The sequence below is a fragment of the Protomyctophum parallelum genome (assembly GCF_964188405.1).
Source record: "Protomyctophum parallelum genome assembly, chromosome: 10".
In the NCBI taxonomy this organism is placed as follows: Eukaryota; Metazoa; Chordata; class Actinopteri; order Myctophiformes; family Myctophidae; genus Protomyctophum; species Protomyctophum parallelum.
This window is the reverse complement of record NC_139704.1, coordinates 39,530,743-39,555,590: the sequence shown is the minus strand read 5'-3', so window position 1 is coordinate 39,555,590 and position 24,848 is coordinate 39,530,743. Positions and strand designations below refer to the sequence as shown.

At 40.4% G+C, this 24,848-nt stretch overlaps 1 protein-coding gene across 1 annotated transcript in view; it reads left to right on the top strand.

The window, feature by feature from the left end:
- LOC310865826 (VPS10 domain-containing receptor SorCS1-like) overlaps window positions 1-24,848 on the top strand; it is a gene marked incomplete at both ends in the record, with an annotated part of 50,161 nt that overhangs the window by 7,438 nt on the left and 17,875 nt on the right. The window contains 15 exon segments of the mRNA XM_083775036.1: window positions 2,287-2,354; window positions 2,847-2,946; window positions 3,394-3,552; window positions 5,652-5,725; window positions 8,591-8,655; window positions 9,470-9,588; window positions 9,943-10,032; window positions 11,731-11,910; window positions 16,021-16,167; window positions 16,927-17,029; window positions 17,337-17,413; window positions 17,746-17,837; window positions 22,413-22,520; window positions 23,378-23,495; window positions 24,579-24,712. Of these exon segments, the coding sequence (XP_083631162.1) occupies window positions 2,287-2,354; window positions 2,847-2,946; window positions 3,394-3,552; window positions 5,652-5,725; window positions 8,591-8,655; window positions 9,470-9,588; window positions 9,943-10,032; window positions 11,731-11,910; window positions 16,021-16,167; window positions 16,927-17,029; window positions 17,337-17,413; window positions 17,746-17,837; window positions 22,413-22,520; window positions 23,378-23,495; window positions 24,579-24,712 (1,634 nt within the window).

Here is a 24,848-nt window from a genome sequence, read left to right as displayed (position 1 = left end):
ATTGTAAAACATTTTTGAGCCAAAAATGGCTCTTCTGATAAAGGTTGCCTACCCCTGCACTAGTACAAAGGTAATGCTGCACAGTCCAAGCACATGAGGATATTTTGGAATATAACAATCAGAAAGTTGTCAAAACCCATTGATTTGGAAAGGTTATTAAATATACCATCAGTCACATGATCACAGGGTATGACAAGGGATGTGGGGGGTTTTCTTTTACTGGTAGGTATCTTAGGGCGTTCAGTAGCTATATATATTTTTAAGGAAACAGAAAATATATTTCATATTTCAAATACATTTCAAAGTGAATCAGCAGCCGTTTCTATTCCATTTGTACTATATTTGTATTAAAACTGAGCCCACCGTCTGATACAAATCGTTTTTGTTCGTTAATCATTTAAACTCCCTAGTATAAACTTTACTTGAATTGGCCCTTTACTTGGTCCCTTTTTTATTCTCTCTACACCAAATCTCCTCACCAAAAATGACCGTTGTGAGCTTGTAGACCTTGTAGATGAGGGGGAAAAGGGAGAGAGGAGCCTATGTCAACCAATAAGCTGCTGGGTACCAAAACCTGAACACGATGATTGACATGTCACTTTGTGACTTGCACGTTGTCAGCTCAATATCACAGTTTACTGCTTGTATATCACTGAAACAACCATTTCACACACAATGGGGTTCTCTGTCATGCTGTGACCTTGTCACATTGTGGCCCCCAGCCAGGGCAGTGAGACAATTTGACAAAATTTGATTCTGAACCCTAAAAGTAAAGCTATTACATCTATCACCAAATGCATCACCATAAAAAGTGAAAGATTTGTGCTTGATGGATGTTTTAAATGAAGAAAATGTTAGATGATAGATCTTTGCTTTTTTTTTGTTATTGTCAGTTCAGTTTATATTGCAAGTCTCTCCACTAGAAATAGTCACCATTTTTGCTATTTTGTGTCAGTACCTAGTAGTGACCTGCGGATGGCGGCTTTAGCCACGGTTGGCGGATGGTGCGGTTAATATAAATAGGACGACATAATTAATGCGGTTGGATAAAGGGTGAGTTGAGTTATGAGTTATTATGCCCTCATATATTTCCATTGTGGTGTCCCACTCCCAAGCCAGTAGAGACCTGCGGATGGTGCAGTTAATATAAATAGGATGATTTGGTTGGATAATGGGCGGATAATGCATTTGCTATTGCGGGTGACAAAAAACTCCATCCGCGGGTCTCTAGTACCGCACTGTTTACTGTACTGTACAGTTTACCATCTGAGTGAATGGTTATTAGCAGAAGTTTAGTTTATCAACAGCCATTAAAATATTCAGTGCAGCAGGTTTCAGGCTCCCTGTAAGCACTCCCAGGAGAGTAGTATCATCTTCAGTTTTCATGGCTGCATGGTGTGGGACATTACTCAAACAACTTTTACAGCTGTAAAGGGCGAAGGGTGCAAGGTGAAACACCCTCTTCTGTCTCTTGGAAGGTGTGAAAGACCTTTAAAATTGCATAAGATGCAGTGACTCACTGTTTTCGTGGACTTACATCATTCTATCGTTCTATTGAAGGTAATTTTTTCTATCCATATTGTCGTCTAGAGGAAACGATATGTTTACGTTCAGGATATGTAAACATGAGCCCAAGGATCAATAATTAAGTTGAGGACATGGGCATTGATTTGGCTCACATGCTGTGTACAATCATTTCCGTTTTTTAAAGACACACAAAAAAAGAAGACAAAGGGGGTGTGGGGTGGCCCAGCCATTCATTAACATCTGGACCAGTTTACATGTCTTGAAATTTATGGCTTTTCATTTGTATTAGTAAAGGCCTGTGTAAGCTCCATATAACTAAGCCATTTTTTACGACCTTCTTCAAAACAGATGTCTGTGATATTTTACGAGGCGCAGCCATGCCGTTCCTGGCATGAATGATTGATGCATTGTTTACTTATTTATTCATGTATTTATAGAGCAGCAGTCGTTGTCTCTTGCTTTGGGACAAACCCACAGGGTTTGACGTACTACATGCTTTAAGGTTCTTCACCTTAGGAGAAGAATACATGGAATGCTCAGGTGAACAAACAAAAAAGAGAAGTCTGACACTTACCATCAGTGTTCTGGTTTGGGATTTGTTAAAGCTCTGTCTCTTGGGGTGTTAACAGAAGCTATCCTAGATGTTTGTTTATTTTCATATTGTTCGACATACATCATGTTTAGAGGGTGGATTCGGGGGATTTCTCAAACACACTGCACGTCTCCTAAGCCATTAATGTGATATATTTTCTTTTACAGGTGATTCTCATGCTGACAAAATTCTTTGACTTCAATGTTGGTCGAGTGACTGAGAGTTCTTTATGGAGGTAAGAATGACTTCCATCATCCACAAGTCCCCCCTTGTTGGCGTGATTTACACTTTATTGATTATTACCTCCCTGAGTTGAAATGTAGACAGATACAGTGAGACAAATGCACAAACTCCACATTATGGCTCTTAGATAATTACTTTTCAAACTGCCTGCATGACTCCCAAATGATTACTTTCCCTCTTTGACAAACAAGATAGAAAACAACAGATGTCTCAAAAACACCTTTTTAAAACGAACAATAAAAAAACAAATAAAAAACAATAAAAACATACTATAACACTATAACACCTCGTCAAGCATGTCATATTGGATATTCCTGTTTATTCAAGTCATTAAAATAATCTCCATTCATCTGGAAAATTACCTCATGACTTTTGTGTTGCAATTTTCTGCTTGCGTGAGAGTCTTAATGATTATATCAGTGTACTAACTAGTATGCAATATTCTGTTCTTCAACACCCTCCTTAACTCATCATTTCATTTTAGGTCAACAGACTACGGTACCACATATGAAAAACTCAATGAAAAGGTTGGGCCAAAAACGATACTGAGCTACTTATATGTGAGTCCGAACAACAAAAAGAAGGTAAGCTGCTATGTACTCACCTCAAACATCCTCATACCACCTTCGAGTTTAGGATATTGTGAAAAACATATATCCGTTGCTTTCCATTCACACTGATAAAATATGCAAGATGTGGCTTAGCTTAAGCAGACCCATGATTTATCACACAGATATGAATTGTACAGTATGTGTTGTTAAACATAAAAATATGGAGTGATAACATATAGTTTTTTTGTGCTCATTATTGTTTTGCACAGTTACAAAGTTATTATAATCTTCTCACAAAAGGATTCCACAGACTGTGTGTTTATCTCTGGCACTAAATTGCATACCTAAGCCCTGGGGATTGGATCCCATCAAGGCAACTTGCTAATGCTCAATTTAGGCTCGGACGTATGACAGTGCCTATTACGATAAAGAATGGATCAGGCTTAATTCCTGCCATCCTGCCATCGTGTCTCATCTTAGATCATGTTGCTGACCGACCCGGAGGTGGAGAACAGTCTGCTTATTAGCCTGGACGAGGGAGCATCATATCAGAAACACAGTTTAGCCTTCGACATCCTCAGCCTCCTCTTCCACCCTGAGCAGGAGGACTGGATTCTGGCTTACAGCCACGACCAGAAGGTAATGATGTGCCAATCAAGCAGCGTTGAATGAATGCTGAATGATGGAAGTACAAATGGATGGATGCTAATGGCTGCTGAAAACGCCTTTTGACTTATTTGATATTGTGAACGGCTCTGCTCAACATTGTCTAATGGCCCTCGTTGGAGCCTCTTTTTGAGTTGCATGTGCACTGGCTCTGTGGCAAGCCCGGCGGGGCGTGATCAAAACAAATATCTTGTTTAGATCTTACGTAAGCTGAAGTGTGTGTGGCCGGCGCTCCTTGAAATGCCTCACTCTCCTCATTTTGTCTCATTATCAGGATGTGGTCTTCACTAGCCGAGACATCTGTCACTACAGCCAGAGTTGCATTTGGCACAGTAGAGATGGCTAATCACCTGTTTTCTTAAACAAGCCATAGGGTCTGGTTGCAGGATCTAAAAACAGTGTGTCCTAGTTTGAATGATTGTATCCCAGAAGAAACAGGAGACAGTTAACGAGGGAAGCAGCAAGGCACACACACATCAAACAATACACAACCTCACCTCCTACATGTACTGATGCACACTCGTGTGTGTACACACACACGCGCGCGCGAGCACGCACGCACGCACGCGCACACACACACACACACACACACACTACATAATTCTCAGTGAGAACGTTGCTGTCTGGTCTACTCAACACCAGAGACATCAAAATATGACTAAGACTTGATTATCGGGGGGAGAGAAACGGTCTAGGGGCTGAAAAGTGAGATGAATGGTTCATGGGGGTGAAGACAACACTTTCAACTGAGAGTTATCAATGAGCAAAAAAAAAGCAAAGAACTGACATCTGTTATTCTCTTTTATTCACTCTGTATTTATTCTTTATTGACAGCAACAATAGAGGGTTTGGTGTCTGGCATGGTTGCTTCATTGACTCTGTGAGTGTGTGAATGGATGAATGTAATTTAGTTTGGCTAAAGGTGCTCTATAATTGCACCATCTACCATTTACGTATATATTATACGTCCTTAGTACTCAATAAAAATAGCACAATAAATTTGGCGCTGATCGGTCCAGTGGTTTATCAGACAGGCAGACACAGAGAGAGACAAACACAGACCCTTTTCTAGACAATTCTGTGACCCTTCAGTGCCACGCCATGAATAAATATATAATAGCAGCAGATATCAAATATTTACTGATGCACTCACTGTCATGTATTTTAAACTGTACAAGGATAAGCCCAAGTTATGTCAGTAATTCCGGTAAAGCGGACTTCAAAGATACATGGCTGCTAGATTGTAGCTGGAAAGATGACATATCTTCAGAGTACTAAGTCCAACTGTGCAGTAAAAGGCAGACATTTGCAGACTAATAGCATTATGCAAAAATGTTTCACCGACAGTTAAGTGAGGCATTTTAACATTGGCAATTAGGCAGGATTCCTGCTGAGTTACAGTCAGGAGAGAGGTACCCATGGAAAATGAAGCCAAGGTGCCCTATCTGTGAAAAGTGCCAACCTGCCCGCCCCCTCCCCTTTATATCTCCCTCGCTGTCTCTCTCTCTATATTTATCTCACTTTCCCATTCGTAGCAGAGATAGATTGTCGAGCCTATGTTCCAGTATTGTTTATTTTGTATTCAATTTTTTTTTAAGCACCTGTACCCAAAGTATTTTTTTATTATCTTCTTCCTAAATTGCAATGACAATACCCCAAGTTCACCCCGATCTAAAAGAAAAAATCACACCAGTGTGAACCGAGTGGTGCAACTCCCGTCTATTGGTTCTCTGTATCATTCCAATTTGTATCGTCCAATTTCTTCTGTATCGTTCCAATTTCTTCTCTGTACTCTGGTGCCCCCTACTGGTATAAATAAGTAACATACTCGTGCTCATAGGTACACACACACACACACAGGTACACAGACATTGCATGCTGGATGTAGGAGTGGTTGCACCACTCAAAAACACACCCATGAGATTATCCTTAATTTGACAACACTGCAACTGACAGCTGCTTGAGCATATTGTTTTATATTAAATGAGGAACAGGACATTTTCCCAGGTTATTTCATGACAAATTATTTGTTTGAACGGGTTGGGGTGATGTCTTAATTCTTCTTTTTTCAGCTCTATGTCTCTGTTGAATTTGGGAGGAGATGGCAGCTTGTGCATGACAGTGTTGTCCCCAACAGATTCTACTGGTAAGATCAACAATCACTCCTTTGGAACGAAACTGTCAATCTTACTGGGACATAAATGCTGCAATATCACTTACAATTCCCCATATTCTAGAAGTAAAGTGGATAGAAAAGTGGTTGTGGAGAATTATGCATTAACAAATAAAAACATTTATGTATAAATAAATATTACAGTACCATCCCAATGATCCCATACAGTACAATGATAGCAGTGAGATTCCTTCTCTATGCATTATTTGCATACTGTATGCTGTGCCTGCTCAACATGCAGCACATGCTTGCAATCGTCTAGATATTGCATAGTGATAGTTGGGGAAAGATGGAGTAATATTTACCAGGATATTGCCTGATATTGCAGCAACATTGCTTGTCGTCTGATAATATGCAATGCCCTGAATCCATTTAATGTGACTGGTTAACACTGACCCATCAAAACCATTTCTAACGGTGTCTGACAATCAAAATGTGCCAAACGGAACGGAGTGAACAGACACATACGTGTCTGCAGTCACCTATCTATCGTCTATCGGTCCGTCTATTATCCATCTATCCAGGTTTGTGTCCAAGCCTATTAGGATGATGTCCCAATCACATTAAGCTTAATTATAGGCCAAGTAATTTCATTGCATTTCACCTTTACGGAAATCTGGTTTTACTTCTTTTTGACTGATTTCACAAACGTGTGCACTTGGGTAAGTGATGACAAAGTGGCTTTTAGAGAAATCACAAGAGCCAAAGAAAGGCGCAGAGGAGGCAGTTTCTCAGCCCAATAAAAATATTATTGGCCCCTTGTTGAAAGCTTCTGATATTTTAATCCTCAAAGGGATGAAGGGATATATTAGTGCTCATCTCCTTTGGGGGCTGAGAAGAAAAGTATAACTTTCTTTAGTGGTGGCTATTTCCTTCAATTTCACCAGCATACTGCCACTAACTTACATGTTTTAATTATTATATTGGTAACAGAACAAGGTTATGCACATGCACATCATCATCAAACCAGGAAGTTATGCAGGAATGCCTACTGAGTTTCTGGCCTTGACAGCCCATGCATCCAAACAGAAAAGTCATATCTAATTGCATTAAATGACATTAAACAATGTTAAACTCACTTTGCCTGTCACTTTGCCACTCAATTTGCCACTCGATTTGCCATTCACTTTATGTACGAGCATACCCTCTATAGAGAGTATTATTATGAATTTTCCAATATACATACAGTCTGCTCACAGTAAAATTATCTTCTGTGTGTTTTTTATTAAGTATGGCTAATGCATGTTTTATCATGTTAAACTCCTGAGCCCTGTCTGGGATGATATTTTTATCGAACATAAATTGGAGGAGTTTGTGGGGCTCAGTCATAATCAACATTTCATAGAAAGATGCTCTGACCTTCTGTCCTGTAAGATAGGTGGATCAATAAACATGCTAGAAAAAGGTACTAAACACAATTTGAAGATGGCTATCACTAGGAATGTGCTTTCACCATAAACTGTGAGCATCTTATCTAACACGTCTTCCGAAAAATATTTGCAAAACGACAGTCTGGCATGTCCGGCTCCACTGTTAAATCCTGAATGTTACTTTAGCTCTGAAGGTGTTCTATAGATGGAACAAAGTCTCAGAGTTAAATTAACACTGATGATTTTACTGTGTATACGCTTCCTACACGACACGTAAGTTACGTAACATCGAGGGGGACCTATTCATAAGAGCAATGCCTGCTATTCACTGATAGAGTGGATGAAGTATTTGACAGAGAGACCATTAAAAGAGATGAAGGTGAGAGGCAATTACAAAGTGCTGAGGAAAGCAGAATCACAGCTCGTTTTTTTATATTTTTTATATTATGGTTCAGATGCTGCCATGTTATTGAAAATGAGAAGAAACCCATCTTCGGCCACAGTAGCAGCTATTAATGCAACAGGTGGTCACTTGCACTGAACCTCAGAATCACTATCGACCATATACATATATTCAGCGTCCTGTACATCTTCCCAGTAAATTATAGGTCAGGTATAGCTAGCAGGTCGGTGTTTGTGGGAGGTAGTCATAATTGCGACCGTAGCCCGCAGTTTACTTTTAAAACCTGCAAAACCTGTCAGTCAGTCACGCCTAACCTGTCAGTCAGTCAGTCAGTCTGTCAGTCACGCTTCGTGACACGCTCCATATATGGCCAATACATAATTAATTCCATATGTTGATCTGACCTCATCTGACCTCATAAAACCCTGTACACTCAAGAAACTGCCCCTGCTGCTACCCTTAGATCTACATACATGGAGCTATGTTGAACTGACCTCATCTGACCATATCTGACCTCATCAAACCCTGTACACTCAAGACACTGATCCCGCTGCCACGTTTACATCTCCATATATGGAGCTGACCTGTTTTTTATTTTTTTATATATTTTTTATCCCACGATTTTGTAACCCATTTTTCACCCCTGTATCAATCATCTAATGTGATCCTGGGCTCTACACACCCTCCGCCAACCTGGGGAGAGCAATGGACTTAACAACTCATGCTTCCTTCATACTTCAGTGTCCAAGTTGCTCCTTTACACCTGACAGGGGGGAGTTTCCCTGGTTGGACGTAGCGTGTGGAAGGAACACGTTATTCCAACCAGTTCCTTTCCCCTCCATCAAGGAGCTGACCTGTTTTGACATTCCATATATTGATCTGGCCTTATCAAACCCTGTACACTACAGGACACGCTCCATATATGGCCAGTACATAACTTTTACACTAATTAAGATTATTTATTTTATTTGAAATTTATTCGGAGGATAATCCCCTTTAGGTGTGCATCATCTTGTTTTCGAGGGGATCCTCAAAAGATGTTTATTATTATGTTATTTATTACAGGTCCAAGCTGGGTTTAGACAAAGAGCCGGGAATGATCCACTTGGAGACTCGTGTGTTTGATGGACGTAAGTATTCACATAAAGTCACCTTGGTCAGACCACTTTTGTGCTGAGAAGACTTAAAAAAACATGGTACTGTTTACTACTGTAGAACAACAATGGTGCCAATAGCAATAATATTTCAAACAGAGAAAGTGATTAGAAATTGCAGTAATACTGCAAATAGTATTTTTCAATAAGATGTAATTGCTGCACCTGTGGAAATATAGTGAAAAATGGTTCTAAATCATATAAAGTTCCCTATGGCTTCTCTTTAACATCCTAAATGCTTTAGATTGTGTTGGTTCAAACTGTAGGCTAGTTCATCATCTTTCCTATTGAAATAAGAAGAGACACCAAATCGAATTACCTTCTGCGCTTGTGCCAACCTTCATTGTAATTCCTGAAGTCTAGTTCCAAAGGATGCATAGGGTAACAGATCTTTCAGTGCACTTACTGTAACTCTTTTACCCCCCCCCCCCCCCATTTGAATTGGCAGCATTGAGACTTTCTTCATACGATTAAGCTAATTCATTTTTCAAGGGACTATAGGCTCCAACTTGGCTCTTTTCTTGGCCACAGTGTAGAGAGGGGCACTTCCATAAGGCCTCCGGTGTTAATGCCCTGTCTCTGGGGAGGCCACCTCATTTGGCTCCAGCTAACACAGGGGGACAGCTCTCTACTTTATCTATTAGTGACAACAGAAATTGGCCGTCCAAGTTTTGTCCGCATCAGCATATAATAAGAAATGCTAAACCTTAATTGGGGACAATGGAAGGTTGTTTGTTTTGTTGTTTCGCCCTTGTTACATTCCTAACACTAATCTCATGCTTAACTACAGGGTCACAGTACATAACATGTAAACTGCAGAACTGCTCCGATGCAAACAAGGGCAAGCCCTTCCCAGGATTTATCATTCCCGATTCCCTGGTGGTTCAGGATGAGTACGTTTTCATCCAGGTGGGTTTTTTATTGCAAGATCTGGCTCCATTAAAAGACAATTAAAAGCTGTAAAACCACCGCGCTGAATCGCATCTTAATGTAGAGTCCTGTTTTTCATTAACTAAAAGTGGCCATTATGTTGAAGAACGTAATGGCATCTCTCAGTGTTACATATCCCTGCTACCACACACACAGTGCTCCGTCCTCATTAGTGGTACATCTAAGACTCTTCCTAGCGCTTTGACATTTTTAAATATTTGATACTGTACATAATTATAGATCAATGAAAACAATGACAACTGTTGTGATTATAATAATAGACACTCAGATTGAACCTGGTGAATTTCAAATCTCGCTGTATTGCTTTTCTAGGTGCCAATGGGTGGTCAATCTGTCCACTATGTGTCCTATAAAAGAAACACGTTCTACCCAATGAAGCTTCCCAAGTACACATTGCCAAAGGTAGGAAGGCTGAAATCATATTGATTCTTTAACATGCACATTTGCAGCGGAATAAAGGGAAGGAATAGAACCAACAACTAGCCTATGGGCCCTATCATACGCCTATTTTCCAACCAATGCAGTTGTCATTTTACACCCAGCACCCGTGTATTCTAAATACCAATTGACCTTGTGCCTATTTAGCGGCCATGAACATGTTCGTCTTAAAATAATAAGGTGTGGTCTGGATTAAGATGTGCCTACGTGGCTTCACAGTGCACACACACTTATTGCAATAAAAATCTATCCCATTTCAACACAATAACACTCATATCAACATAGTAGATGACATTTGTAGGGGACTCCGCTCTGCATTGAGAATAATTCATGATCTGGGCCAGATTATCAATATATATTGCATTGGGTAAGTGCCTGTTTTCTTTGCCCGGAGACGAGTGGTGAAGAGATACCGGGGAGAGAGAAAGTTCGATAAAAAAGCATCCGTTTCAATTAGTAGCCTACTCTTTATGACAGAATATCTTCCTGTAATAAGCCTCTCATCCTGCACCTCTCATCCTGAAAGAATGTTGTGAAACCATTACCTCCTGGCTTTCTTTATCTGTCTCTGATTAATGGACAGCAGCTAACAGTCGTCAATATCCATAGAGCTCCGGCTTGCACAGGACGCATAGATAGCGTCTGTCACGATTTAATTGGTGGTTTAAATTATGAGAATGAGCAAGTGATTTAGTTGATATCATGGATGTGTCTCACATTACTAATACCACTGCTAGATGGCCCCACACTTAGACTTTTCCACAGCAGAAAACAGTTTGTGTCACCTCCAAGCCATCATCTAAATAGCAATGCCAATAGCTTTGTCTTCAAGGGATTCAAGGGAATGGGAGAAGACACGGATTGGTTTATTTAATATAATGCTCAAAACACACCCACGGCTAATTTAGATGCTTAATACAACACTGTGTCATGCACAGGGCTTTGTGACCAAATAACGATGATAATTGGCGTGGAGACACCCCTGACGCACTTGGTCTGACTTTGAGACCATGTGCCTAGATCATCTAAGTAAATAGGGCCCAATATTTGCCCTCAATATTCCTGCTCTGTCTTGGTTATTATGGTCTCCTGTTGCTGATGAACTGTAGATGACACCTTCCCTGACTCAGGAATTTTCCATACGGCTAATTATAAGTATATTACATTTAGCTGATTAATCTTTTGAAAGTACTTTCCCTCATTATTATCATTTTAATTTGCATTTTCAGTTTTTTTCTGAAATTGTGCATGCATTGACCATTGGCATAATGCTTTCCCAAAAGTTAAGCAATTTATTAGCTTTTTGTCACAAGCTATGGGATTCTGTAGTCATGGTCCCCGCAGCCGATCTGACTGTTGTCGCGGTTGCGGTCTCATATTGGACACTTCTTTTTTCGCAGATGAGTAAGGCTGGGGCTGAGGCTATATTGGACTAGTTTTAACCACTTGCTTGTGGATTGGCCATTTTCCGTGAAGATACAGTGAAAAAATGTGTAAGCGGTTAAAGATAGTCAAAAGTGTACCAATCAATAGTGTGTAAGCGGTTAAAGATGTTGTCAAAGGTGTACCAATCAAATGCTGTTTACATGTGTACAGTATGCCTTTTCAGTCAAGTCAACCAATATTTGTTTTACAATTAGAATCGTGTCTTCTTTCAACCAGGACCTGCAGATAATCAGCACAGATGACAACCAGGTGGTAGCCGCTGTTCAGGACTGGCACCACAACGACTCATATAACCTGTACATGTCAGAGTCCAGGGGCCAGTTCTTCACCCTGACACTGGAGGACGTCGTGAGCAGTGGAGGACCCGAGGGCAATGTCATGATAGAACTCTATGAGGTAGCATATATGTTATGCCTATTATTTGTTTCCCAAGCAATGGGTCGATAGAATGGGTCGTGAGTAAAACAAATGTTTTTAATTATTATTTCAACATGTTTTCTAAAATAATAATTCCCCATAAATGTAGAATACTTTTAAGAAATTGTGAAACTAACAGGCCTACAAGCTCACAACGCATCACATCACGTTGTGAGCTTCAGGCCATTTTCTCTATTTCTCTGACGGGCGCTCTTATCCTTGTACACATCGTCTCATTCCGGCCAATCAGAATTTGCGTCCTCACCTTCGTCTTCAATGTTTGTGTTACGCAATGCTTGTGTTTACACAAACACTCAAAATTGTCCATTCATTGTCAATGGCATTTAATGTTTGTGGCAGTTCAAATATTATTTTGCGGGGTCCTCTCCCCAGTTCAAATACGATTAATATGATTACATGGATTAAAGTTCTCAGTCGCCACAACTGATTAAAATCTTTTTGATTCCAAGTCGAAATCATCATATTTTTACATGTTGTGTTAATTCTTGGGGAGGGGCTCCTTTCACACATCACATACAGTAATAGGACTTGGCCGCACATGTTTTTTCAGTCGTGAAAATGTATTTTGCTTTAATCCATGTGATTCTTTTTGGGGGTCCCCAGTTCAAATATGGTTTTTTGGGGGGGTCACCAGTTCTAACTCTAACCTTAACCCTAACCCTATGATAATTTTGGTGGGTCACGGCCTGAAAAGGTTGAGAACCACTGTGATAAAGCATAGAACAGTGGTGCATGAACTGAGCATCGGGACCCAGCCTTGGGGGTCGTGACTCGTGAGAGATATCCATTGTGTCGTGGAATCATGTAGGCTACTAGAATAGGCCAATTAATTTAAAAAGAGACTATAAAAGTGTTGTTTACTGGACTATGTTACATTGTTGATGTACCTTTAAGGGCAGTGTTTGGTTTGCCTTGAGCATGGCTCAACAGTTATACAATTAATTATCATGATTATTGAAAATGTTCATCAAATAAGAAAGTCATTTTAATGACTATTATAAACCATGATGTTTACAGTGTTCAGTGCTCAAGTACAGAAAGTAAAGATATAGAAGACAGACATCTTGGTCATCCAACCAGTCATCCATCCATCCAGTGTTTCACAGTAATGGACAAATGAACCCTTTTTTATAATGAGGATAGGGATGAGCAAGTGAATGGATTGTACCAAGAGATAAAACCATAGTAGGCTATTATTATTGTTATAAATAATCCCCATTCCACGTGTGCCCCAGTGACTCACTGAGTAAGAGCAGTGTTTCCAGATTTAGTGAGAGAAATAAGCAACCAGGTCTAAAAAAACAAGCCCATCTATTATTATAGGCTATACAGTACATGAGCACATACTGTATAGACAATTTTCAAGCTCAATCGCGACGCGATGCGTTGTGAGTTTGTAGATCTGCTGTTTTCACAAAATCTTAAAATAAAATGAGTTCAGTCAGACAACTCACGAATAGATTTAACCAATATTTATTTGACTTGGCGTTCGGCTCGGCAGAGCAGGGAGATACAGTAGATATACAATAAAACCCCCCCATGGGGAACATAAACGGAGCCCACCGGTGGTGCTGGGGTGGTGGTGGGAGCAAACATCACATAACAACCAGGAACAATAGCAGAAGGAAGGCAGACTGGTGAGCTTAAGTAGCCCGCCCAATTGGTCAGCTGACTGCCACGTCAACGAATGACATGTGGGACTTGCACACACTTATACACCCACATAGAAATTCAGCATGTTAACCCCTTGAGTATAGAGCACCGACGTCACTTTCAGTAGAGGGCGTCAGTCCCCAGGTTCATGTATTTGTTTAGTTGCATTGAAATCGCCATAGGAGGATTTTTTGAACGCTTCATATAAGAACTGTGTTTGAAAAATAAACATGTCACCCCGGCCGCTTCACTCATATGGATATGAAGAATCAACTGACTGAGAGAAAACGCTAATGTTACTGCTGCTGAATTAGTTAGATTTTCGCTAGAAGCAGACTGTATCATATATGAGGGACTGACTGTTGCAAACGATACAGAGACACCTCCCTGACAATAACGCTGAGACAGCTTGTTTATTTTTGGACCACAACGCTTATAGTAGACGATATTAAGATCACCCCATGTTATTCTCCATAGAGAAATTACTTCCGTGAACCAGGGGAATCGAAGGGATGAGCGAGTTACGTCAGGACTTCGGTGCTCTATAGAATGCGCCTTTGAGCACAGCATGAACTCCCTCGAGTGTGACTGACTGAACTAACTCTGCAGGCTACGTCTCATGAATATTTCTGAAATCTGGTACGGGGCTCCCTGGCACAAATTGGAATTTAGGGACAAAAACATATTAATTTGGGGGTCCGTCCATCCATGATATGACATTTTTTGAGAACCACTGGTTTAAATAAAAATCACACCTGTGTGAAGTGAGGGGTGCTATATCAAAGAACTCATGTTGATTAGGTGATGTATTGGTGACTGTGTAAAACAAACGGTGCCAACACAAACATTAAATTCTCTTCATTGCATTTAGTGTTTGTATTAGGGACAAGATGATGTAAATGTTCCCTTGCACCCCTCCAAATAAAATCACCCGTGTGAAGTGAGGGGCGCTAATATATTAAATTCCAACTAAGGTTGGAATTTAATTAGGTGATGATTACAAAACAAACATTGAACTAAAGACAAACATTAAACCTGTGTATAGGGGGTGCTAGCGCCGCTCAAACTGTTCTGTAAGTGCTACTAGCTGCAGCCTCAGTCTGACTAACATGATCTAAAATGGATGAAACTCGGATTATTTATAATGTTTTGCAAAACATCCGTTTTTCATTCAGGTTCATCAAGGGATGTCATCCGCTAATTAAGGCTACATGCATGACACTGACATTAGATATGATCGAGTAAATGCTCGATTTTTTGCCTGAGGGAACGCATGCACCTAATTGTGCCAGCTTGAAGGGATACATCACTCTCTCTCAAGTTAATTGTTAGTCCAGGAGCTATAGTAATTAGCTATAGCTATAGTAAATTATTCTGGGGAACCTGACAATATTGTATCGGTTCTAAATTCTAAACCGCTTCTCAATTCCCATCCTTTCCCCAGGCCATTGTAAATAAGAATTTGTTCTTACGTCACTTGCCTGTTTAAATAAAGGTTAAATAAAAATAAAAGCATGTCATGGAAAGAGGAACGGGGCGACCAGAGCTAATGTATTCTGAGCTCAGAGTTTTGCTGGCTCTATGTGTAGGTTGGTGAGAACTTTGCCTGACCTTAAAGAAACAGATGGTCTACTTTACCCTGTAGCATCGGAGTGGCTGGCTGCGGCACATACAAGTCTGAGCTGCTTTTTTCTCTTTTGCCCTTCTGTTATGTTAGTCTCCTCAAATAAATAAGTTAACAGTCTCCCTCGTGAAGACAATCCCACAGACCCATACTCTGTACCGTACTGCCAGTACAGTATAGAAGTACAGTCTCACTTGCCAGTTATGCATGGCAGGTAATAAACAGCCCTAAATGGCTTCAGAAATATACTGCAGTATGTGTGTTGACAGACATTCTATATGAGCTAACATTATTAAGCTCAGAAAGCGGTTAATGCAAATTAATATTTCATTCTAGATTAGCCTCATCCTCAGCTAGCAATCTTACAATTCAGCTCAGATTGCCGTCAGCAGTGATTACTCATACTGCTCACTGACCTCCATCTGTGCAGACTTTATGCCCCCAAATATTCTGCTTCACTGGCCGACCAGCTGATGATATTAAAAGGTCACTCCCACTTTGACAAACATTTGTGCTCTTTAGACAGAAAGTTATAGCTATGTGTGTGTGTGACTGCCTCCGTCTCTGCTCCTGCAAACACAAAGAAATTTGTCTCAGGGCTGTGCCATATGTTGTTTTGATTCTGGGTAATCCTGCAGATGGTTCAAAATAGTGCTCTTCTGTCAGCAGAAGCAAGCATGTACAAACATCGCTCTTTCTCAGAACAAGGCCTTCAGCTTTACTTAAGTTTGAATAATTTATGGTGCTCTCTCTCTCTCTCTCTCTCTCCTCTCTGTCTATCACATTCGTAGGTAGCTGGGATTAAGGGAGTGTTCCTATCGAATAAAGTTGTGGAGGACCAAGTTAAAACCTATATCACATACAACAAGGGGAGAGACTGGCGTCTGTTACAGGCTCCCATGACAGATCTCCGGGGAAACACGCTTGATTGTGAACAGGTACGGTGGATCCTCGCAGGGGACTGCGCTGGTTGAAATGGATGCCTTTTGTCAGTCTACACGCCTATTATTACACACCGATATTGGCAAAATCATACATCATGTTATTTTCGAACAAACACATTGTTTTTGTTTAGATGCTTTAACCCTCATTAAGCATTAACATCCCCATGAAGGCAGCTCTCCCTACTTGTATTTTTTTCTGCTGCAGGAAAATAATAACTTAAGCTACAAACACAAAATTCTGACACGTTAAATACTGGCCTATATAAATTTATTTACACATAAACCTCATTATGCATGTCATTGCTGAACATATCAAAATATAATATATAATTTGAATTCTGAATTAGATTTATTTAGGGGGAGGTTGCACAAGCACCTAAGTTCACTTAAGTTCCACCTAATGTCACAGATTTAGATTTTATTTGTGTATAACAAAAATCTAATGTTTTAATTAGAACTGTCAGGCTCACTATTTAAAATATTTCCTCCTAAATTGGCCAGTTACTGTAAGAGCTCCTATTCGCAATGTTCTGTGAGTATGGCCCAAATTCAAACAAATACTAACAACAATTTCCAAATACAATATGGATTAAACATTTCATATAGGTCATACTGTTGTTTTGACTGATAACCAACCTACAGTATGTTTTCCATGCATTGCACGACAGTGTCACACCCTAAAAGAGCAGATATACTTGTGCAGTAGATAATTTCTAGATAATTTCTTTTTAAACAGGATTTACTGTTTTTCAGCCATACTGTTCACTGCACCTGCATCTCCATGTGTCTGAAAATCCTTACACCTCGGGAAACATCATCAGCAAAGACTCTGCGCCTGGAATTATTGTAGCATCAGGTAAGGTTTGATCAGTGCAACCATGCCTTTGTTTACTCCTCTTTCTCATTAGCGTCTACCACACAGGACCTCCTGGTCTCTCTCCACTTCATTTCCAGAAGTCACACAGCTTCCTCTTCATAGTGCTCATTGTAGTCTCTGCTCTCATGTAAGAATGGTCTTCTAATTTGAAATAGAGCCTGTGTGATTTCCATTTCAACTTTCATTGCAACTTACGCATTCAGCAAAATTGTTTTTGCTGAATGCGTACATGGATGGGTAGATCTATGTTTGAGTAAATATATGTATGTATTCCCTCTGCATTCAGGTGTGATTGGACCTGAATTGACCAACAATAACGTCAGCATTTTCATCACTTCTGATGCTGGTAACACGTGGAGAGAGGTACATTATGCTGACTGCAAGATATGTGCGTTTATAACCTGTAAAACTATATCAAAGGGAGAATATTGATTTTTCTCATAGGTTTATGAGTCCATAAATCCACTAGATGAGCAAACCTTTGATGAATGATGCATAACGGCATTGACTGACTTGGGGAGGCACTAGCTTTTGGGAACGCAGCTTCTGATATTGTGGCTGTATCGATTTGTGTACTTTTAACTTATTTAGTGTGTATGTACTCTCATCATGCAGTACAATGCAGTACAACACATACAATGTACATACTGTACATTTAACCGTAAATTTATTTCGGTTCTTTTTCATGTCTGTAGGTGTTTGAGGAAGAACACAGTGTTTTATTCTTGAACCAGGGAGGAGCTCTGGTCGCCATCCGACACACGCCTCTGCCAATTAGGCACATCTGGTAGGTCTCCCCTAAGACATGTTATTGAATATTTCAAAACAGGTGGTAGAGTAAGCTGAATGTTTAAGCACTGTCGCTTCACTGCAAGGTGGTCCCCAAATTAATTCCCACTCTGTTTGTGTGCGCCCACTTACAAAATGCTCTTTGCTAATTAGTGTGCTCCACTAAAATATGTTCATTTCACGAAACACACAACATGACCCTGCCCATTTAAATTCCTGAGTGTGAAGCAGATAATAATCTCCATTGTCATTGGATTGTTATAGACTTTTACTAGGTAGCCCATTAACCTGTGTGGATAGGCCATTGGTCAAACAATCACGATTCCGCTTTGTCTGTGCGTGCGTGCATGCTCCTCAAGTCCCAAAGCTGAAAGGCAAATCTTCACTACATAATACAACATTTCAAAGCAATAAACAGAACAGAACAGCAACATTTCCTCATCGCGTGACATACTGTAGCACTTAGGCTATGTTTAAAAACAGTTGCAGACACTTGGGGGTAAGTCGGCAATCAAAGATTTAAATTGACCGTATGTTATGGGAGAGCAGATCTTTAATTTAAGCTGTAGGTCATTCCACGTGGTTGGGGCACTAAAACAGAAGGCTGTTTTCCCCACATCTGTGTTTACATTTGGGACTTTTAGTGTGAGCCATGTGACTGGAGCGTGTCCTGTATGTTAAAGGGTTCCAATCCAGCAGAGCTTTAATATGCAACGGTAAAGTTCCATCAATTGCTTTAAAGATATCAATGTTTATTTCGCCTGTCGGCCAAGGAGGGCCAACCCACTCTGGGTTCTGTAAGGTTCACCAGATATAAATCTCAAAGCAGAATGATAAACTGCATCCATAAGGGCTTGAGGACAGAAGGAGCAGCTTTTCCATAGATGACATCTCCATAGTTCAACATAGAAAGAAAGACTGCTTCAATAACCCCTTTCCTACATGGAGTTGGGAAACTAGCTCTGTTCCGGTAAAAAAAAAAGCATTTTCTTTTTTTTTAAATTTGCTTTTTTACCTTGGAATATGGCATCAAGCCATATTCCAAGGTACTTGTATTCAGCAACCCTTTCTATGTTAGATCCGTTCAAGGTAGTAATATCCAAGTAAGACGCGCGAACGCGGGAAGCGAACGCAGCTCTTGCAATAACAATACACAGACACACACACATACACACACACACGTTAGACAGCTATGTGTGGTACACACACGTTAGTTAGACAACTAAGCGCTGTTGTGGCAGTCTGACACAGACACACACACATACACACATGTTAGACAGCTAACTGCACATGTTAGACAGCTAACTGCTGTTCTGCCTGGCTTCCATAGTAACTGCGCCCTCTGGTGGCGGGTGGTGTCACACCGTGACACACAGACGGACAGACAGACATACAGACATGTTCTGCCTGGCTTCCATAGTTAGGGCTCATTGCGTTCGCAAAAAGTTATTAAAATCAATTCCCCTGGCCCCTAGAGATAATTTGTCATAGTATTCATAGAATTCAATCACAACGCAGAAATCATGATGCGTAAGATTCTAATGGCTACTGATTTCAATCAAGTCTAGGACTAAACAGGAATGTGTATACTACTACTATAGAGTATTGTATTTGCATTTCATGCTTTGGTATATAAAGGAGCTTTCCAACTCCAATGTCTTAAGCATCCAACAACCCGGAGTGCATATGGTGCACACCGTTCTCTGAGTGTGCATATGGTGCTGTTAATAAATATAATTATAATAATGTATTGCCACTGTGTTTGTGGAAACATTCCTAATTAAGCACACTTACTCACTGCAAGAACGATTCAGTGCAGCATGACATTACAGGTTTCCAACAGAATATCTGTAGCCATCTGGCTACAACAAACAGAAGGTTAATCAACAGAGACAAATTGTAATAATAATGTCATTTTGTAGGAGACTTGCAGGCTGTTGAATGGGAAGAATCGACTGAAAATCTACTTGTCTTGTATTATCTTGTCTGCCTCAGCTGAGTCACACATAATAATAATCACACAAAATAAATACAGCCAAATTCAGAGATCAAGCAATGGATTCCCAATAGTTGAACAATCACAGCCTCACCCAGAATCTAATCTAATGCACAGAGTTGGGATATTTATTTACTATTTGACGCCTGTGTCATGATGCATCAGGTGCACACAATAACACAACAGTCCACACAGATAAAATGCTCCAACCAATTACCACAATAAGACTGTAGCACTAGCAACCTACTTTTGCAACAATGTAAAAACAAAACACATAAGCACAACTTAGCTGTGCACGTGCATGCATGCATCAGGTGCCCTACGGTGCTTAAACACACAGTACTACACCTGTGATTAGGCAATACTATATTATTGTTTCTGATTGTTTATGCCTCTATTTGGAAACTAGACTGTACAACACAAGTCCAGGGAGTGTATTCTCAAACCAATGGGTCTTTGGAACAGTGGGAATTAGTTTATGGCATGTAGGCTACAGCGTGCTAACATGTCTTTATTTAGGGCATGAACTTTAGCCTACATCTTAAAATGTTATTTGAAAATATTTCTTCCATCTTACCTGGCAGACAAATACACATACATTTGCTCAAATTAGCAGCTACGTACACTTTAAAAACAAGGCCAAAAAACCACAACCACTAATATTAGTATAAGCGACTTTACAGAAAATCAAGCCCAATTAAGTCACTTATAATAAGCGGACTTGGCAGCACAAGCTGAGCTGCGTAGATTTCTCTGTTAAGCCCTGTTCTTGATGTTTTTAACATATGCCCTTTGGTGGCATGTGTTAAAATCGAGATTACCGGTAGATACAGTAGAACAGCCTTTCATGAAAGAGACTACATGAGTGTGTGTATTGGCTGATTTATCCTGTGTGAATTCATTTATTAGATCAATGCAGTCCCTGAGGAAGCTTGATGCAACCAAACTCTGCATACCTGGGAGTGTATTCTCAAACCAATGGGTCTTTGGAACAGTGGGAATTAGTTTATGGCATGTAGGCTACAGAGTTTGGTTGCATACCTCCAGTAGTTGGTAGTACACTCAAGACACTGCCCCCGCTGCCACACTAGAGTTCTCATCAGGCCTGAAAATTAAGGTCCTGCCCTAACTGGGCCCTCATCAAACCCTGTACACTTAAGACACTGCCCTCGCTGCCACCCTTAGATCTCCATATATGGAGCTGACCTGTTCTGACATTCCATTTGTTGATCTGACCACATCAAACCCTGTACACTCAAGACACGCTCCATATATGGCCAGTACATAATACATTCCATAATTATGTTGATCTGACTCCCCTTACCAAAGCGGCAGCGCTAGCCCAGCAGTCTGCTGTCACCTAGGCGGATGCGTGCACGCAACCTCGCCCTCAGGCGTCTTACTGGTGTATACAGATTTGTGTGAGATTTATACAAAATTGGCAGTAATAACAAAAAAAAATGTTTTCATGGTGGCGCTTTAACTGGCCAATGTGAGAAATTTGGAGCAGCGGTTTTTATTTGACCTCCATGTAGTGTGGCATTTCTTCCTCAGCCTAGTGGGAATATGCTGGCAAAGTTTCACAGCAATCGGACGCTACATTCTTGATTTGAGGCATTTTGTTCAAAACAGGCCACTTCTGCAATCTTTAGAAGCCAATCTAAGTCAATCAGGATTAAAATGAAAGTCTGGGTATCGAGGCTAAATCAGGATAGAATATGAAACATTGAGGTAATGTTGACAAATGATGTTTGGACAAAATCCTTTGAAGTAACATAAAGATTTTTTAAATTATTTTTTTAAGATATTTTGGGGGATTTTTGCCTAGATCACAGTAGGTTGCCAGGAAGATGGGGGGAAGACACGCAGCAAAGGTAGTCGGGATCGGGACTCGAACCCGCAACACAGCCTGACAGGGACGCGGGATTACCAGCCTAGGTGCCCAGACCACTAGGCCGGCCCGGGCCAGAAATGTGTTTTTTACTTTGCCTCCAAGGAGTATGTGTGAAATGTAATGCCGAGCAGGCCAAAGGTGCCGGAGATTAGCTGCTCACAGATGGACTGATGGAGGAGTCTTTATGGAAGTCATGTTTTGTAAAGACAAATTAATCATTTCCCAAATATTTACAGTCATCCGTTCATTATATTTAAAAAAAAAATATCTATATGCTGTGTTTCTTCTGGTTACACCGCTGCACACTCACCAAACAGGAGCAAACAGGCTGTATCAGTTGTGCACCGTAGGGAGGAGAAACACTGCAAACTACTGCAAAACATTTTCAAGTTGAAAGCAGGTGAATTGGATGAACCATAGGTTAATTTGAATGTGAGTGATTGTCTGTCTGCCTAGCGTGGCCATGTGATGGACTGGCACCTGTCCAGTGTTTCCTCCTGCCTTCAGCTTATTGCATGCACCCCCTCACTCCACCCCTCCCACCCCCATCTCCTTTACCCTGAATTGGATGAAGCCGGTAAAGAAATCAGAAGAGACACCTTCAACTTGAAAAGTCCGACTTTGCTTTTGTTCGATTTGTGACTGTCTCTCCCTGGGAATTCTGCCCACTCTTCTCCCATCAGGCTGAGTTTCGATGAAGGCAGAAGTTGGAACAGATACAGCTTCACGTCTTCCCCCCTTTATGTGGATGGTGTGTTAGGGGAGCCCGGCGAGGACACCCTCATAATGACGTAAGAAACAACAAAGTCGAACGTAGTTAGTTTTGTTATTTATATCACACCCCTGAGAAACTTTTAGACATCACCGCAGCATCGTTTATTATGTATGAAACGTAGAGCAGCAATGTGCAGCAAGTTTTTACCAGCCTGTGAAGCAAATTGGACTATATAGCAGTTGCTGTGCTAGTCACGACTTTTTCACGACTTTCTCCTCATTGGCTTCTCATTGGCTGTCCTTAAAACCAATGGGGAATCCACAATGCCTTCCCAAACTATGAATGGGCATAAGAGCTCCGGTAATTTACCGTCGCCAACTTACAGACCTGCTACTCTTCTAAGTTTTAAATGAACACCTTCAATACCTTTTTCATGCAAAGCAAAGGAAACTAATTCTATCCAAAGAATAGTGGACAAAAGAGCGACATTCGTCCGCTCTTACAGGCACAAGCAATCCAACATCTAACTGTAAACATAAAGAAAAACAACTACTAGGCTTCTAATAAAAACTGCAGTATTTAATAACATATTCAACTCCTTTGAACACGGTTTAAGAGACATAGCGAATTTCATTCTTATGAATTCATTAATTCTTATCTAATATAATCCTGACCTCATTGCAGCGTTTCTAATGATCTAATAATGTAAAAGTGTGGTTCTTGCTCTGGACCTTTTAAGTCAACTTTAGGTGTAGGGTAGGCACCTTTTTGTTTTTTCGTCACAAATCTTTTATGGGGTCCCTGGTACAAAATCTTTTCAGAAGGAGGTCCACAGCCAAATATATTTTAATTTGGCATGAAATCATTTCAGAACCAATTGTCTATAGGAGTCCTTATGAGTAATTTTCTTTCTTTCCTTTTGTGTCTCTACAGAATATTCGGGCATTTCAGTCATCGCTCTGAGTGGCAGCTTGTCAAAATCGACTTTGGTTCTATTTTCAGTCGAAGGTGTACTCTCAAAGACTACGAGACATGGCAGCTAAACAATGAAGTAAGTAACGGCACAATAATGTGACATTTAACTGCTAGAATTGTTGCGATTTGAGATGCAAGCTTTGCATGTCCCGTTTGCATTGCCTACCTGACGTAATGTCTCATAGCTTTTAAAAGTAATTTTAGTGACAGGTCCTAAACAAATTCTCCATGAATGTGCATAGGAAATCTAATTAAATCCTTAGGCAGAGATTAAATGTTGTAAACTAAACTTTTTTTTCTTTCTTTTTTCTGTGTGACACATTCTTAGCCCTGGCCCTCTCTTCCCTGCAGTATAATAATGTTGAGGCATTTCTTTTTATTGCTAATGAATGATGCATAGGCTAGTTGTATTGTTATTGTCCATAATTTGAATCTTCAAACTGAGATATACTTTATGATAATAGCCTACTGCAGTGGTTCCCAAACCTTTTCATGTCAGGGACCCCCAATTTGACACTCATCAGCCCGTGGACCCCCATTTGAAAAGATATGCCAGGGAAGATATTTTCGGTTCTAGTAGTGATTCCCAACCCGTTGAATTTCAAGGTCCCCCAGTTTGACATGAATTAGGGTAGGCATTTTATCTCTGAGACCCCAATGTATATTGTAAAATCAAAGTTAATTTAACTCTGTACACTCTCTGTGTTTTATAAAAATATAATGATCGGATCGGGAAAGATCGGTATTGGTATGTCTCAAAATCAAATGATCGGAATCTCAGTCCTTAGACAAAATAGTGCAGTTTGACAGCCATGTTTCATCCATGCTTGTTGAACTTGACAGTTGACATATTGTGTTGCCTCATAGTGACAGTTATGTGTCTGGTGGCTCTTTAACTTGTGCTGATACTGTAGGTCAGGCTTATCACCATGTGTAAATTTTATCACGCCCTCGCCCAGGGCAAATAAAGCCTGGATATGTGATCAAATGTAGCACATAAAGTATTCTGGTCTATTTGATATCCTTGCGAAAGCAAAAGAAAACAGACAACTGAAATGTTTATCGCTTCACCCTGTCATAAATGATGCATCATAATTTATGACAGGGTGAAGTTTGGTGAAGACTTCTGTGTTCTATGTTGTTGTTGTTGTTGTTCTAGGGTGAAGTTTGCATCATGGGGGTGAAGAGAATCTTCCAAAATCTGAAAGCTGACGTCCGATGTGTCAAAAGCAGAGATCAGCACATCTCACACATGTCAGACCCCTGTCCGTGCACAGAGGCAGATTTTGAGTGGTGAGTCTATTCCTCTGCAGGCTCCAGTGTTCACTTTATTGATCTCCATAGACTGAATTGATGCCGTAAAACTGGGACACAAGAAGAAACCAGGAAAAGTTCAGTTCCAACGCACTTTATATCATTTTCTGAAATA